Raw genomic sequence first — 12,047 nt, 5'->3', positions numbered from 1 at the left:
GTTAGAAATAAAGCTGGCCCTCTTAATGTAGTGTGAGGAAGCCGTTACGTTTTGCTTCATTTTTTCTTATTTTTTTCCTTCAGATGAAGAAACCAACCATGCATCCAAATTCAGGCGCATACATCTAAATTCATGTGTTGTGTTAAAATATACTTTGGCAAGATAAAAATACCTTTTTTTTTCCTGAACTAATGTATACTTACGTTCCTAAATCTGTTAACTTCTAGTCAAACATTAGGTACTTTTAAATATTCTGTCTGGTACAAAACATTATTTTTTAAATGCTTTATCTTCTAGACTCAAAAAAAAAAAAAAGTAATCTGTAATCTACACTATTTCTGTACTGTACTGCTTTGTTCATTCTCTTTTAGCTATTTGCCAAGATTTAGCGTCTAGGTTCTGCTGTTAGTATAACATATTTCTGTAGGTTGGAGTAGGTTGGAGTTACAAAAATCTGTATTATGACATTTGTGAAATCTTGGATATCTTTCTAGTTAAGCTAGTGTTGATGTATCTCACATATGCACAAAAAGGGACTAAATAGATTAAATGGAGCAGCTGAAATGTGTACCTTTTTCTTCAATGAAAATGAAAAATGAGGTGAAGAAACATATATCCAAAATGTAAAATAAATCAGCATGCATCTGAGAAAAAGGCTACGATAGAAATCTTGGCTATACTGAAGAAAGTTGGGAATTTGCAATTCACTTCAATGAAGCTGTGGTTTAACTCGCTGTTTATAATGTGTAACTGATGCTTTTTTCATCACAAAGAGATATGCTCACGTTTCATAAGGAAAATTAATTTCCTACAGTTGAAATGTGTTTTCAGTGGTGCCATGCCTGAAATTTAAGTGTTTATGTTTTACTAATGATTATCAAGCCTAAGCAAGTGCAATTTTTACTTTACTTGTCCTTATACACTTCTAATATTCGTGCAGGCATCTATAATTTCCCGGAAAAAGGAAGCTAAGGCAGAAGAACTTCAAGCTGCTAAGGAAGAGATGTCCAGCACAGAAAGACAGATGCTACAAAAGACAAATCAGGCCCAAGAGTTAGAAGGCTCTGAAGTTTTGAAAGGGGATGAGGTATGCAATTTAACTGTGCATGTAAGGAAGAGGAAATTTGTAAGAGAGAAATGGATTTTTTTGTTAACTAATAGTTTCCTTTTAACTTCACATTTCAAAAACTGCGTCTACAGTATCTTATCCATTTTTATAGTATGGTGTCAAACTACATGGCCTCAGCACTGCAACAGGCTGGGCTCTGCTTTTTTATGAACTCTAAGTTAAAACTGGATGACAAACAATGTACTTGAGGACATTTTTGAAGTTAAGGTAATACAATGCTGTCTAGCACTTTCTAATGCTTTCCAATATTTATGCTGTAACACCACTTTTTAAAATACTTATTTGTAGCTGTTTTCAAATTAATAAATTATTCACATTGTATCTAATAGATTATAAAGTATATGCAGACTTAATGTTGGGCTGTCTTAACATTCCAGGGCTTGAGTTAAAATAACGTCAATATCATCAGAATGGTATGATGATAAATAACTTTAACCAACTATAGAAGTCAACAAGACTAATGAGGGGATTAGGACTTCAAGTGATTAGTCATGTAGATCAATTTTATTATTCGATGTATAATAAAAATCTGCAATGTTACTATCTATTCTTTATATGATAAATGATCATAAGGTGCAATACCAGCAATTATCAGAAATGCAGGGTTTCTTTTTGTATTTATTACCCACAAAAGTTTTTACTTCAAATAATATTTTCACAGATCCACCTAAAGATTAGCTGTAACACAGACTTTGCCTGAGCTATGCTGATTATGCTAGTCAAAGTTATATTTGAAGACGTTCTTATTAAAGAAGCTGTTTCTTCAAAAATTTGCAAAGAATAAGGCTGCTGCAGCCAGACAGTGGCTTGTCAGCCAAATAAACTGACTTTTTAAAGGCAATAATTTTTCTCAGTTTGGAAAAAGCCTGCGAAGTGCACTTACAGGCAAATTCCATAAGGATGACTTTAGCTGTGTCATTCTCTGAATTAGTGTATCTTTTCATTCCTCATGTACTGTCTTCGTCTGTACTGCTATACTTTAGTAACACTCTGCCCTTTCTTTTTCTTTGTCTGTTTCTGTGCTTTTTTTTAACATACTACTCAGAACAGTGAACGCCCTTTGTAGAAGGAACTCCCTTCCTGATCCCATAGGACATGCCTGTTCCACAAAAATCTGTTTTCTTTTAAAGGAGTCTTACAGAGTAAATAAGTATGGGAACATGTGTGTGTGTCCACTCATGCATAAAGACTTCCTGCATATTATGGAATCCTTGCATATTTCTCTTGTGCCTTCTTGCCTGTCTACCCATCTGTAAATCAAGATGAAAACTAAAGGTGGAAGCAATGATAGACTTACCTTATCATCCAGGGTTACGTTTAGAGCAATGAATATCTCAAGTCTGCTGAAAGTAACTCATGTTACAAGACTTCAGTAAATCTTTGAAGAATTAAGATGTTGATTTCTCTTACCATGATGTACCACAGACATTCATAGGTAGCAATAGTAACAAGACCACTGGATTAGACTTCTCTCCACCTCAAGGTTTTTATCTCCACTGGGCACCTTGGTAGAACCTTTGACAATTTTAAAGATAAGAACAGAAAGCAGACAATCTGTCATGGGAAAGAAATGTTTAATTAATCAACAAGAATGCATTACAGAGACATCACATGTGTTTTACATTATCTGTAAATACAATTGTAAGGTAAGAAATATTGATGTGCCTACTCCTGAGCGGGGACAACATCCACAGCAATTTAAGGAGAGCAGGGAAGGTGGGAAACACAGTTACAGAACCTAGGCTTGATAATGAAAAATGAAGTTAACTGTCTGATACAAGGAAGAGGCTCAATACAGGAAAAAAAAAAAAAAAAAAGACCTGTTTTGAACATAAAATGCATTCCTTTTGTTCAAATCTGTTCTACTTTTGGCTTTTTAAATATTTTAAAGTCTTCATTTTGATGCATGCAGAATACATGATGGAGCACTTTGGGCAAAACATCAGCTTAAAATAAGAAGTGTTTGCCTTTTTCTAAAAAACATTTCCTGTTTTGTAAAATACTTTCTGCATGTTGGCCCAAGGAAGCCAGCATTATATGATCAGTGTTCTGCTCCTGTTTATTAGTTCATTAGGTATACTGTAGTGGTACTCACAGGCACTCCAAAGCAGTAAAAAGAGTGTTTCCTATGGCTTAAAACGAGCAAAGAATTTGGGTTCTTGAGGATTTCAATTGCTTCATTTTCAAATGTCACAGTTACCTCCTCATCTGGAAGAAGGAGATAGTCTTTTTTTTTTTTAATGTCAGCAAACAAAAATGCTGCAAAGGAGCTTGGTGCTATGGTTTTCATATCTCCTTAAAGTAAATGCAAACACGTATTACAGAAGCAGTCCTGCTTCACAGTCTAGGCTGTGAGAAGATGAGACTGATGGATGATACAAATAAGTTGTCGGGGAAGAGGTGATGAAGCAAAAGTGAAGTGAACAGGTTATCTTTCATCAGTAAGTTTCAGTTCATCACTCACCTAGACAACCTTTCACTGTAGATTTGTTTCTAATGTGATATGTTTTTAAATTTGTATTTTCTGGTTCACTGCTCTGTTACTCCCGCTTTGAGCCAATATCAAAGGAAATCTTGATTAGTGTAATGGAGAGTCAGTACTGCACGACGTATGTTCAGTAGAGACAGAAAGAGGTTGTAGATTCAACCTTTACTTTCCCCTGTCTGACAACTGAGAGCTTCTTTTATGCTTTCTTGTTGCAGTCCCACACATTTGCATTTAGTCCCTCCATTTTCAAAAAGGAAGATATTTTTTTTTACCAAATACTTTTGCTGTCTTAAGTTTTAAACAGGCTTTTAATCCTGCCACATTTAACTTATCTAAATGGTGTGTTTAAATCAAAGAATTATTTTTCTCCTATACTCAATATTTCTCATCTTCTCGTTGTCTACCTTTACGGAATCCTCTTACATCATAGCATTCGCAAGACTTGGCAATCAAAGAATTAGTGCCTTCCTAGCTTGTGCTGCCATACCACAATTTGGATCTTCAATTGAGGTCTTCTTAGCACTTCATTCACCAAAAGGTCAATCCTGGCTTATGTTTTTAGGTGCTAGTATTTTGCTTTCTCCTCTAATCATAAAAAGGAATGTTACAGCATTCCAGTTGGTTCAAGGGGTTGTACAGCTAAATAGAACTTAGAAGAAACAGCAGGGAATAATCAATTCATTTACATCAAACACACACACAAAAAGGTAGGAATAAATTGTCTGCTTCAATGATTATGAAATCTTTTTAAGTACTTCAAACAAAGTACAATGAACGTGGGGCAAAGTTGGCAGGCTCCTAGCTGCAGCTGTCAGATCCTGAAAATTAGGGAATCAAATGTTGACACTTAGAAGGCTAGATGGTTCAATTACAAGTGATCCTAGGTAAAGCTGTGATATTTTTAGTTCTTTACACAACACATTGTACTTTTCAGAGTTCAGCATAGGGCCCCAAGAGCCTAGACTTTCCCAAGGTATCAGAATAGAATAGTACCATAGCTGTGCTTAGCTACAGTAGTTAATGTTTTTGAGAATGTGGTATAGAAAGTCGTATCAGTTAGCTAGCAGATATGTGAAGTTTGCATATTAATGAGTTAATGCATATTAATTAATGCATATTAAGGAGTTTAATCTTTCCATGCAGATACCTACCATGCCTGCCTGTACCCTGGTAATACTATAAAAAAGGTAGAAGTTGATACACTTTGAAAACAGAAAACAGATTTTTTGGGCCATACATATTGTTTTTCTTCCTCTAAAATGGTTGAGTCAATCCAAATCGATGAGAAACAGTTATCAAGCCCCAAACTAGGCAGATGGATTTTTAAGAGATTAGCTGTTAAGGAGCTCCCTACTCGACCACTAAATGGCTTAAACCAGAACGAAGGACATGTTATCCTATGTTTACTACTTTTCTTTTGACCTTTTCATTAAGGTCGTAGGTACACTTACATTCCTGTCTGTCAAAGGCTCCTTAAACATGAAAGGCGGAGAATAGATGGCAGTGAAGTTGAGAGAACAAAAGTGGCAAATCTGTAGGATTCTTACAGAAGCCAGAAGCTTTTTGCTGTAAGAAGTTAACCATCATTTAAGCCAAATGTATGCAGTGATTCAGACATAAAATATAGCTTCACAGAACTGAATGCTCTTTCAGCACCCACTGGCATGAATAAATCATCGATTTTATTGATCTGTGCCTTTCCTGTGATAACTGAAAATGTTTTTTCATTAAAAATATTCTGATTGGCCCAAATTATTAGTAATGGCTACTTTAATATTTCTCTCCTGACCAGAAGCAAGCACTCCTAGAAGAGATGTCCTACTCAGTGCTAATGAAGAATTTTCCTGATTTATTTGTCTAATGAGCAGATTGTAGGATACTTTCTTTTCAATAGATTGAGATCTTTTGGTTGGATCTGGTTGGATCTTGTAAAAGTTTGCCCTTCTGTATATGAGTTATTAACTATATCCAACAGTGCTGTACTAACACAATTTTAGAGCCTCTTAAAAAAAATTACTGAAATCCTGCCATGATAAGGAACTTTCTTAACTGAGTGTTAATACTTTGGACAGTCTGTATCCCATTAATTGGTCGTTAGAAAATTAAAACATCTGCTCCTTAATTAATAGAAATAGAGATAATCAACTAAAATTTTCTGCAGTTACTGACCTTATGCAAATAATGTTATTAACAAAACTGTCTATTTGGAACCTTCTTTTGATTCTGTGTTTCAGAAAGATTTTATTTATTTTTTTACAATTAATACCTTATTTTCTGTAGTACTTTCATGTGAAGAATATTTTGATGATTATAATACAATCAAATTGATACAGTAATCCACAAATCTTTTAACTGACATGAAAGTGAGGGATTAGTCTGGGATTTGTTCTTTTCTGTAAACAAGTTTATCTATTTTCTCCTTTAATGATAACCTTAGAATAAGAACCTTGTGAAAACTTCACATGGGGCAAATGTTACTTTTAAGGAGACGAAAGGAAGGATTTATAGTTACACTATAGGCATAAGCATTAGAGGAGCTGGGCTGTGATCATTTGATAGTTGCAATTCAATTTTGTCGTATGTAGAATTACAATAATACTTAGTTACTTCAAAAAAGTGTTGTGAGAGAACCTATTGATTGCAATTGCTTTCAGCTAAAGCAAGGGGAGAAGTCTAACGTACCAGCATTGGTGGATTTTTCAATAAGCATGGAACATAATATAGGAAATCTGCCCAGGGATGCTAGATACCTGCCTGCTCCAGGACCTTATATGAGGTAGCAAAGTCCTGCTTCCATTCAGTCTGTTTCATAGTCTGGATTCCACGCTTTTTATGTTATAGTCACCCATAAAAATAGCCGAGGGGAAAATCATAATCTTTCTTTGCTTTCATTTGGATAGTTTTTATATCTCAGGGGGCTCTGGCTCGGCTAGCAAACATGAGTCTACAGGCTTGTTTACTTTAACTGCTAACTCAGTGCCAGCATTTGGTCCTTGTCCAGTCATTTAATCTTTGAAGCTTAAATAACTATTTGCGTTAAGTTGCTTGAGAAAGAAAAGCTCACTGGTGGACATAGCCTTGAATGGTGCACTACTGGGGGCACTGACAGATCCATGGGAATTCTGTAGGTTGAGCCTGCTGAGTTTCTACGCAGGGAGCAGTTGACCTGGTCTATGGGAAAGTGCTGTTGGTCAAAAATGCAATCCTTTTGGGTGGTTAACTTTAAAGTAAAGTGATATGTCTTGACATAGCTATTCTTTCTTGAACTCTTTGTAGTATTTAAACCGCAGTAAAATCCAATCTTTTATAGCATTTTAAGGGCTTGATTTTTCACCTACATATAGATGGGAGCGTGAGATATACGAAGCTTGAGAAGTAATGCTTACACAAGTGAAAGCACTAGTATTTTGCAATGAATTTATTTGTAGTTTTTGGAAGCGTAACAGAATGATTCTTAGCTTTTAGACTGGAGAAAACTAATTTTTCCTGAAGATCCCTATCAGCTGCTGACTTAAGTGGAGTTAAATCTAACAGCTCCAGCTCTGAATTTGGCCCTGGATCTAAAGAAGGCTTCGGTTAGTGAGATTTTGAGGGGCTAATCTATGCCACAGTTGGAGTAGGTGAAGTCTTTTGAAAATTATGCCAAACTATTGATTGATTTTCTACAGGTATTATCATTCTGCTGCTGTTGTTTATATCTTGTTTCACCTTCTTTGTGACAAAAAAAAAGTTATGTGAAAACTTGCTTGCTTTTAAAAAGCCAGAGATTGTGGTGAAAGATAGACATCTATCTCCTAAAATGAATAGATTTCACTTGTCAACGTGAGCAGCTTGTAGTTCATTTTGCATGATTTTTTTATTATATAGACTTAATCAACTAATAATAGAACTTCAGTGGAATCAGTTCTTTAATCAACAAGATCCTTTGACTCCCATTGTAAAATACATTATGCTGTGAATATTGAATATGCAAATACTCTACCTCCCACTCAAGCTATTTTCAAGACCTTAGAAGTAGTTATAGAAGTGAAGAGAACAATAGTTTGCGTTTCATCCTGGGATAAACTGACAGAAAATTGTTCGGATTCAATTGGTATATGTGGTCATATAAAATAAGTTTCATCCTTTACATAATTTTTTACTATATTCCACTGTTCGAATGAAATCTCTCAGGAACCACTCCATCAAGACCAAAGACTCTGCTCCTCTTAAATTTTTCCTCCGTTTGCTGGAGATATTCTATTTATACTCTTATAATCTCTTGAAAATCACAGAAAACTTGGCGTTATCTAAGTGAGACCAAAAAAAAAGTCTTTTGTATTAACTAGGAGGATATAAGTGAATTTGCTATGAAAAATAATTAATTCTGGTAATTCTACACTAATTTGGCAGTCATATAATGAAGACAGTAGGACTGTAACAGAACTGCCTCCGCTGTGCAGTGCTGTGGCTTAGGTGACCTTGTCTATCCTTGTCCTAGGTAGTACGCACAATGTAAAATGGTATTCCAAAGCCACACACAGTCCAATCTGCATAGAGCACATTGAGTAATTTGTGGGTTTGTTCTTTCACCAAAAACGTTTATAGCTTTTGGCTTTAAAAATAGTTGTGGAGCATAGCAAGAGAGGAGCAGCTTTGGCCTAGATATTGCACAGGATGGCAGATGAACAGGGTTGATTTCATTTTGGGCGTTTTGCCCAGGACACTTTTTATAGAACATACAGTTACTCTGGGGGTTCTGAGGCTGTGGTCACATTGTTTTTTTGGATTTCTTCTTTAGAAGGGAGAGTGGCATCATTTTGCAAAAAACAAGAAAATAATGTACATTTCAAAATCTAAGTTCTTTTATGTTTGAGTTTTAAACTCCTGTCAGTGGTAGCAGGGCTCCTATTTTCTGCCTGGGCCTGCGTGTTTTGCACTCGCTCTGCACATGCTGAACCCTCCTCATTGAGGAACATTCTGCAGCCTGTTCTTACACTATTTACTCTAATAAATTGTATTTGTTTTCCGTCTTTGGATCTGAATGCGTTTTAGAGCTGTGACTGGCAGCTCAAAGAGCTAAGCCTGTTTGACAGATGGAAAGTATTCAGGCAAAGAAAAACATTACACGTTTCTTTCAACACCTGATTTTTCGTATCTCTTACAAATTGAGCACACTTGGATTCTGATATAATTTAGCTAAGGCTGTTATCTGTAAGGATATGAATTATTTTGCTTAGTCTTTAATAAAAATGTACATTCTCCATTACATTAGATTGGGGTGAAACATACTGCATTTTTCTGCTTTTATTTCCCTGTTTTTAAAGCCTTAGCCTGTGATATCATTTAGTTCTGCCACAGTCAATGGAAGAGAACATAAAATTTTAACTATTGAGAACTAGCAGTTAAAAAAAAAAAAGATAATCTTTTTCCCATGCTCTGTTCTTTTCTATTTTTCTGCACTTTCTTACAATGTTTCTTGGTCTGCAGAGCTCTCTGCGGGTAGGCACTGCTGATCTGGTGCTCTTTTAAAAGTGCAAATTACTATTACATTAACTTTTTATCATCCATGATTCTCAGAACATCTTGCAAACAGTGATTAGTTTTCCAGCTGTCAACTGGTGATGAGTAGAAGTGAATGATCTCCATATTTCAAATGAGTGAGCTGGGACATGGAGCGATATAGCCGGTTTTCTTAGCTCACACAGCAAACGGAGAGCTGGAAATAAGCAGACCCTGGGTATCCTTAATTCCAGTCCTCTGTTTTAAACCCTTAACCTTCAATATGCAGTCCAAATAGGATAATTACATTTTATATAGCCACAGTCAGTGATGAGGTCCTTTTTTGCTTTACATTGAATGACAAATGCTTTGATTTTCTCTCTTCTCTCTCATTCCAGTTTAAACACTATGTTAATAAGCTCCGGAGCAAGAACACATTTTATAAAAAGAAGCGACTGGAAATAGCAGAAATTACAGCTGAGTATGGTATCCTCCAGAGGACAGAAGAACTTCTAAAACAGCGCCACGAGGCTATTCAGCAGCAGTTGGTAATACAGGCATTTACTACTCCCACAGTCCATCATCCTTGCTTCCCTGATAACTAGCTATATAATAAGATAGATGCTGTTTTGTTAGTTTCTAATATATATCATCCTCAGCGCTCCTGCTGTCATTAGTCATTAGGGTACAAAATTTATTTTTGTCTGTTGACTATGCTAAGCTGCTGTACTTTATGTTCAGCAACTGTATTTTTTACAGGCAGTCATGAATGTTCTGCGATTTCTTAGAATGAGGGACTTGACCCTGCTTTTTGAAGTCAATGGTAAATCTTCACTAGCTCCAGTTAGAGCAAGGCTGGATTCTTAAATTAGTTTTTGGTAGCCGCATACATAGCAAGGGCTTTGAAAATAATATCAACAGCAAGTAGGATTCAAGTTACTGCTACGAAATATATAGCAATAATGTTTAAAAAAAAGGAGGGGGCAGGAAGTAAAGATTCTATCCCCAGAAAATCTAGCAGAAAATGTGTTTCACAGTAAGTGAAAAATGTTAAACTGGATGAATGATTTTTCTAGGCCAGAAGAGCAGAAATCTTTTTGGTCTTCTTAACTGTAACCGTACAGGCAATATACAATCATCCCAAACGCAGAGATTCACTTTTTAGTTCACAAAAATCAACTGCTGTAGAATTTTCTTTTAATATCAGTATTCTTGTTATCAAAATATTTAGTTGTTATTTATATCTGTTTTTGTTACATGTATATATTTTGCATTTTTAAAACATAAAAAGTATTTGCTCAATTAAAAAAAAATACATAAAATAGTCTGTGAAAAGATATTCACATAGTTGCAGTGGATGATGTCATGGTATTTCAGTAAGGCACTCATGTTTAATTAAAAATAAAACCAGAACTGCTACTGGGTAGAAAGAAGCACCTGAGCAGTAGGATCAGAGCTGTTCTCGTGATTGCTACTCAGCTAGGAGGGTGTGTGGATGTATGTTTTCACTTACAACGTGTTTATTTACAGCAGGATAACTAACATACACCAGTCATCTCACAATATAATCACCGCAGACAAAAAGCACTAGAAGCTTTTCTGTGATGCAGCTACACATGGTCAATACTATATTCCTATACGAGTCTGACCTTTTCTAAACTACCTCGTAGCAAAACCAAAGAGCTTTGACTTCATAACATTCTTGTTATCCGTAGGTTCGTGCCTGCTGCGCCCTGCCAATTCTACATTCTTACCCTCAGATGACTAGTGCACACATTTTCCCTGTAATATCAAAGATACCTTTTCTAGCCTTGGGCACAATGGCCTGTCAGACTATACCCTGCTATTAAAGTCAAATTGCTCCCATCATAGTAGCAGTAGCTAATAGTAGATATAAATCTTTTCTTAAACGTATGGTTATAAAAGTTTGAGGACAATGGACTTGGAGTTCACAGATCGACAACGCTTTTAAGAATGAATATTTTGCTTTTTAACAAATTGTGGATGCATAATCAACACCTAGCTTTCAAATTACAGCTCCTCCTTACATACTTAATGAGCAAGCATTGCTAAACACCATTAGGTCAGCATATAATTAAATGTAAGGTTTATGTAATATAATGCTGGAATTGTTAATTTGGCATTAGTATTACTATAATGAATACAGTGTTCACTTAGTTTAGCTTGACAGTTGTTTATAAAATAATTAGCTACATTGCATCTTCTGATTAAGCATCTGGATTTACAACTTGAGTTCCTTCAGAGCCTGACCTAAAGCTCACTTTACTATGTGGAAACTTTCTGTTAATTTCATTGGGAGTTAGATGACAAAATAGTGGTGTATTATAGGAACTTGTTATTAGCTTGCTGTACAGGCACTAGATAAAAAGTCAGTTTTGTAGCAGCTAAATTATTAATCACTTTCAAAATAAGTTGATTATGTTTCCACTTTCTTTACAGTGTTTCACCTCTTTGAAGGAATTTGCTTTATTACTCAATTAATGGACTCTCACTCAGCATTTATTTGTGTGTTTGCAGCAAGCAATTGAAGACAAAAAAGGTATTTCTGGATATAGTTACACCCAGGAGGAGCTGGAAAGAGTATCTGCAGTAAAGAGTGAAATGGATGAAATGAAAGGCCGAACACTAGACAGCATGTCTGAAATGGTGATTTTTGTCTTAAATTGTTGTACTACTTCAATCTCAGTTATCTGGTTCCTCAGAGTATGAAACTAAGTTTAATATTTTTGGTTGGATTTTTCATTTTCCTTTAGTATATGTTTATGTACAAAATAAGTATTTTCAAACAGTATAGACCTGCAAAGGTACCTTGGAAAGTTTTACTAAAATGTACATTTATTTTGATGAGTGAAGAAGAAATTTAGAATTATTAAAAAAAAAGAAAGAAAGAAAGAAAAAAACATCTACTTCCCTCCTGTTCAGAAACAG

The 12,047-nt window shown here is 35.3% G+C and overlaps 1 protein-coding gene and 1 long non-coding RNA gene across 2 annotated transcripts in view; one reads left to right on the top strand and one right to left on the bottom strand.

Annotated features, from left to right (window-relative positions):
• LOC118257243 (uncharacterized) overlaps positions 1-12,047 on the bottom strand; it is a 32,027-nt gene that overhangs the window by 6,820 nt on the left and 13,160 nt on the right. The window contains exon 2 of the long non-coding RNA XR_004781496.2: positions 2,427-2,644. This is a non-coding gene — a long non-coding RNA (uncharacterized LOC118257243). The remainder of the gene's footprint in view (positions 1-2,426; positions 2,645-12,047) is intronic.
• The window catches only part of IFT81 (intraflagellar transport 81), a 42,604-nt gene that overhangs the window by 19,045 nt on the left and 11,512 nt on the right, over positions 1-12,047 (top strand). Inside the window, exons 10-12 of the mRNA XM_035564975.2 lie at positions 941-1,087; positions 9,497-9,646; positions 11,637-11,765. Of these exons, the coding sequence (XP_035420868.1) occupies positions 941-1,087; positions 9,497-9,646; positions 11,637-11,765 (426 nt within the window). The remainder of the gene's footprint in view (positions 1-940; positions 1,088-9,496; positions 9,647-11,636; positions 11,766-12,047) is intronic.

The sequence above is a fragment of the Cygnus atratus genome, chromosome 17 (genome assembly GCF_013377495.2).
Source record: "Cygnus atratus isolate AKBS03 ecotype Queensland, Australia chromosome 17, CAtr_DNAZoo_HiC_assembly, whole genome shotgun sequence".
Taxonomy (NCBI): Eukaryota; Metazoa; Chordata; class Aves; order Anseriformes; family Anatidae; genus Cygnus; species Cygnus atratus.
The sequence above is the reverse complement of the archived record's forward strand: the minus strand, read 5'-3'. Positions and strand labels throughout refer to the sequence as shown.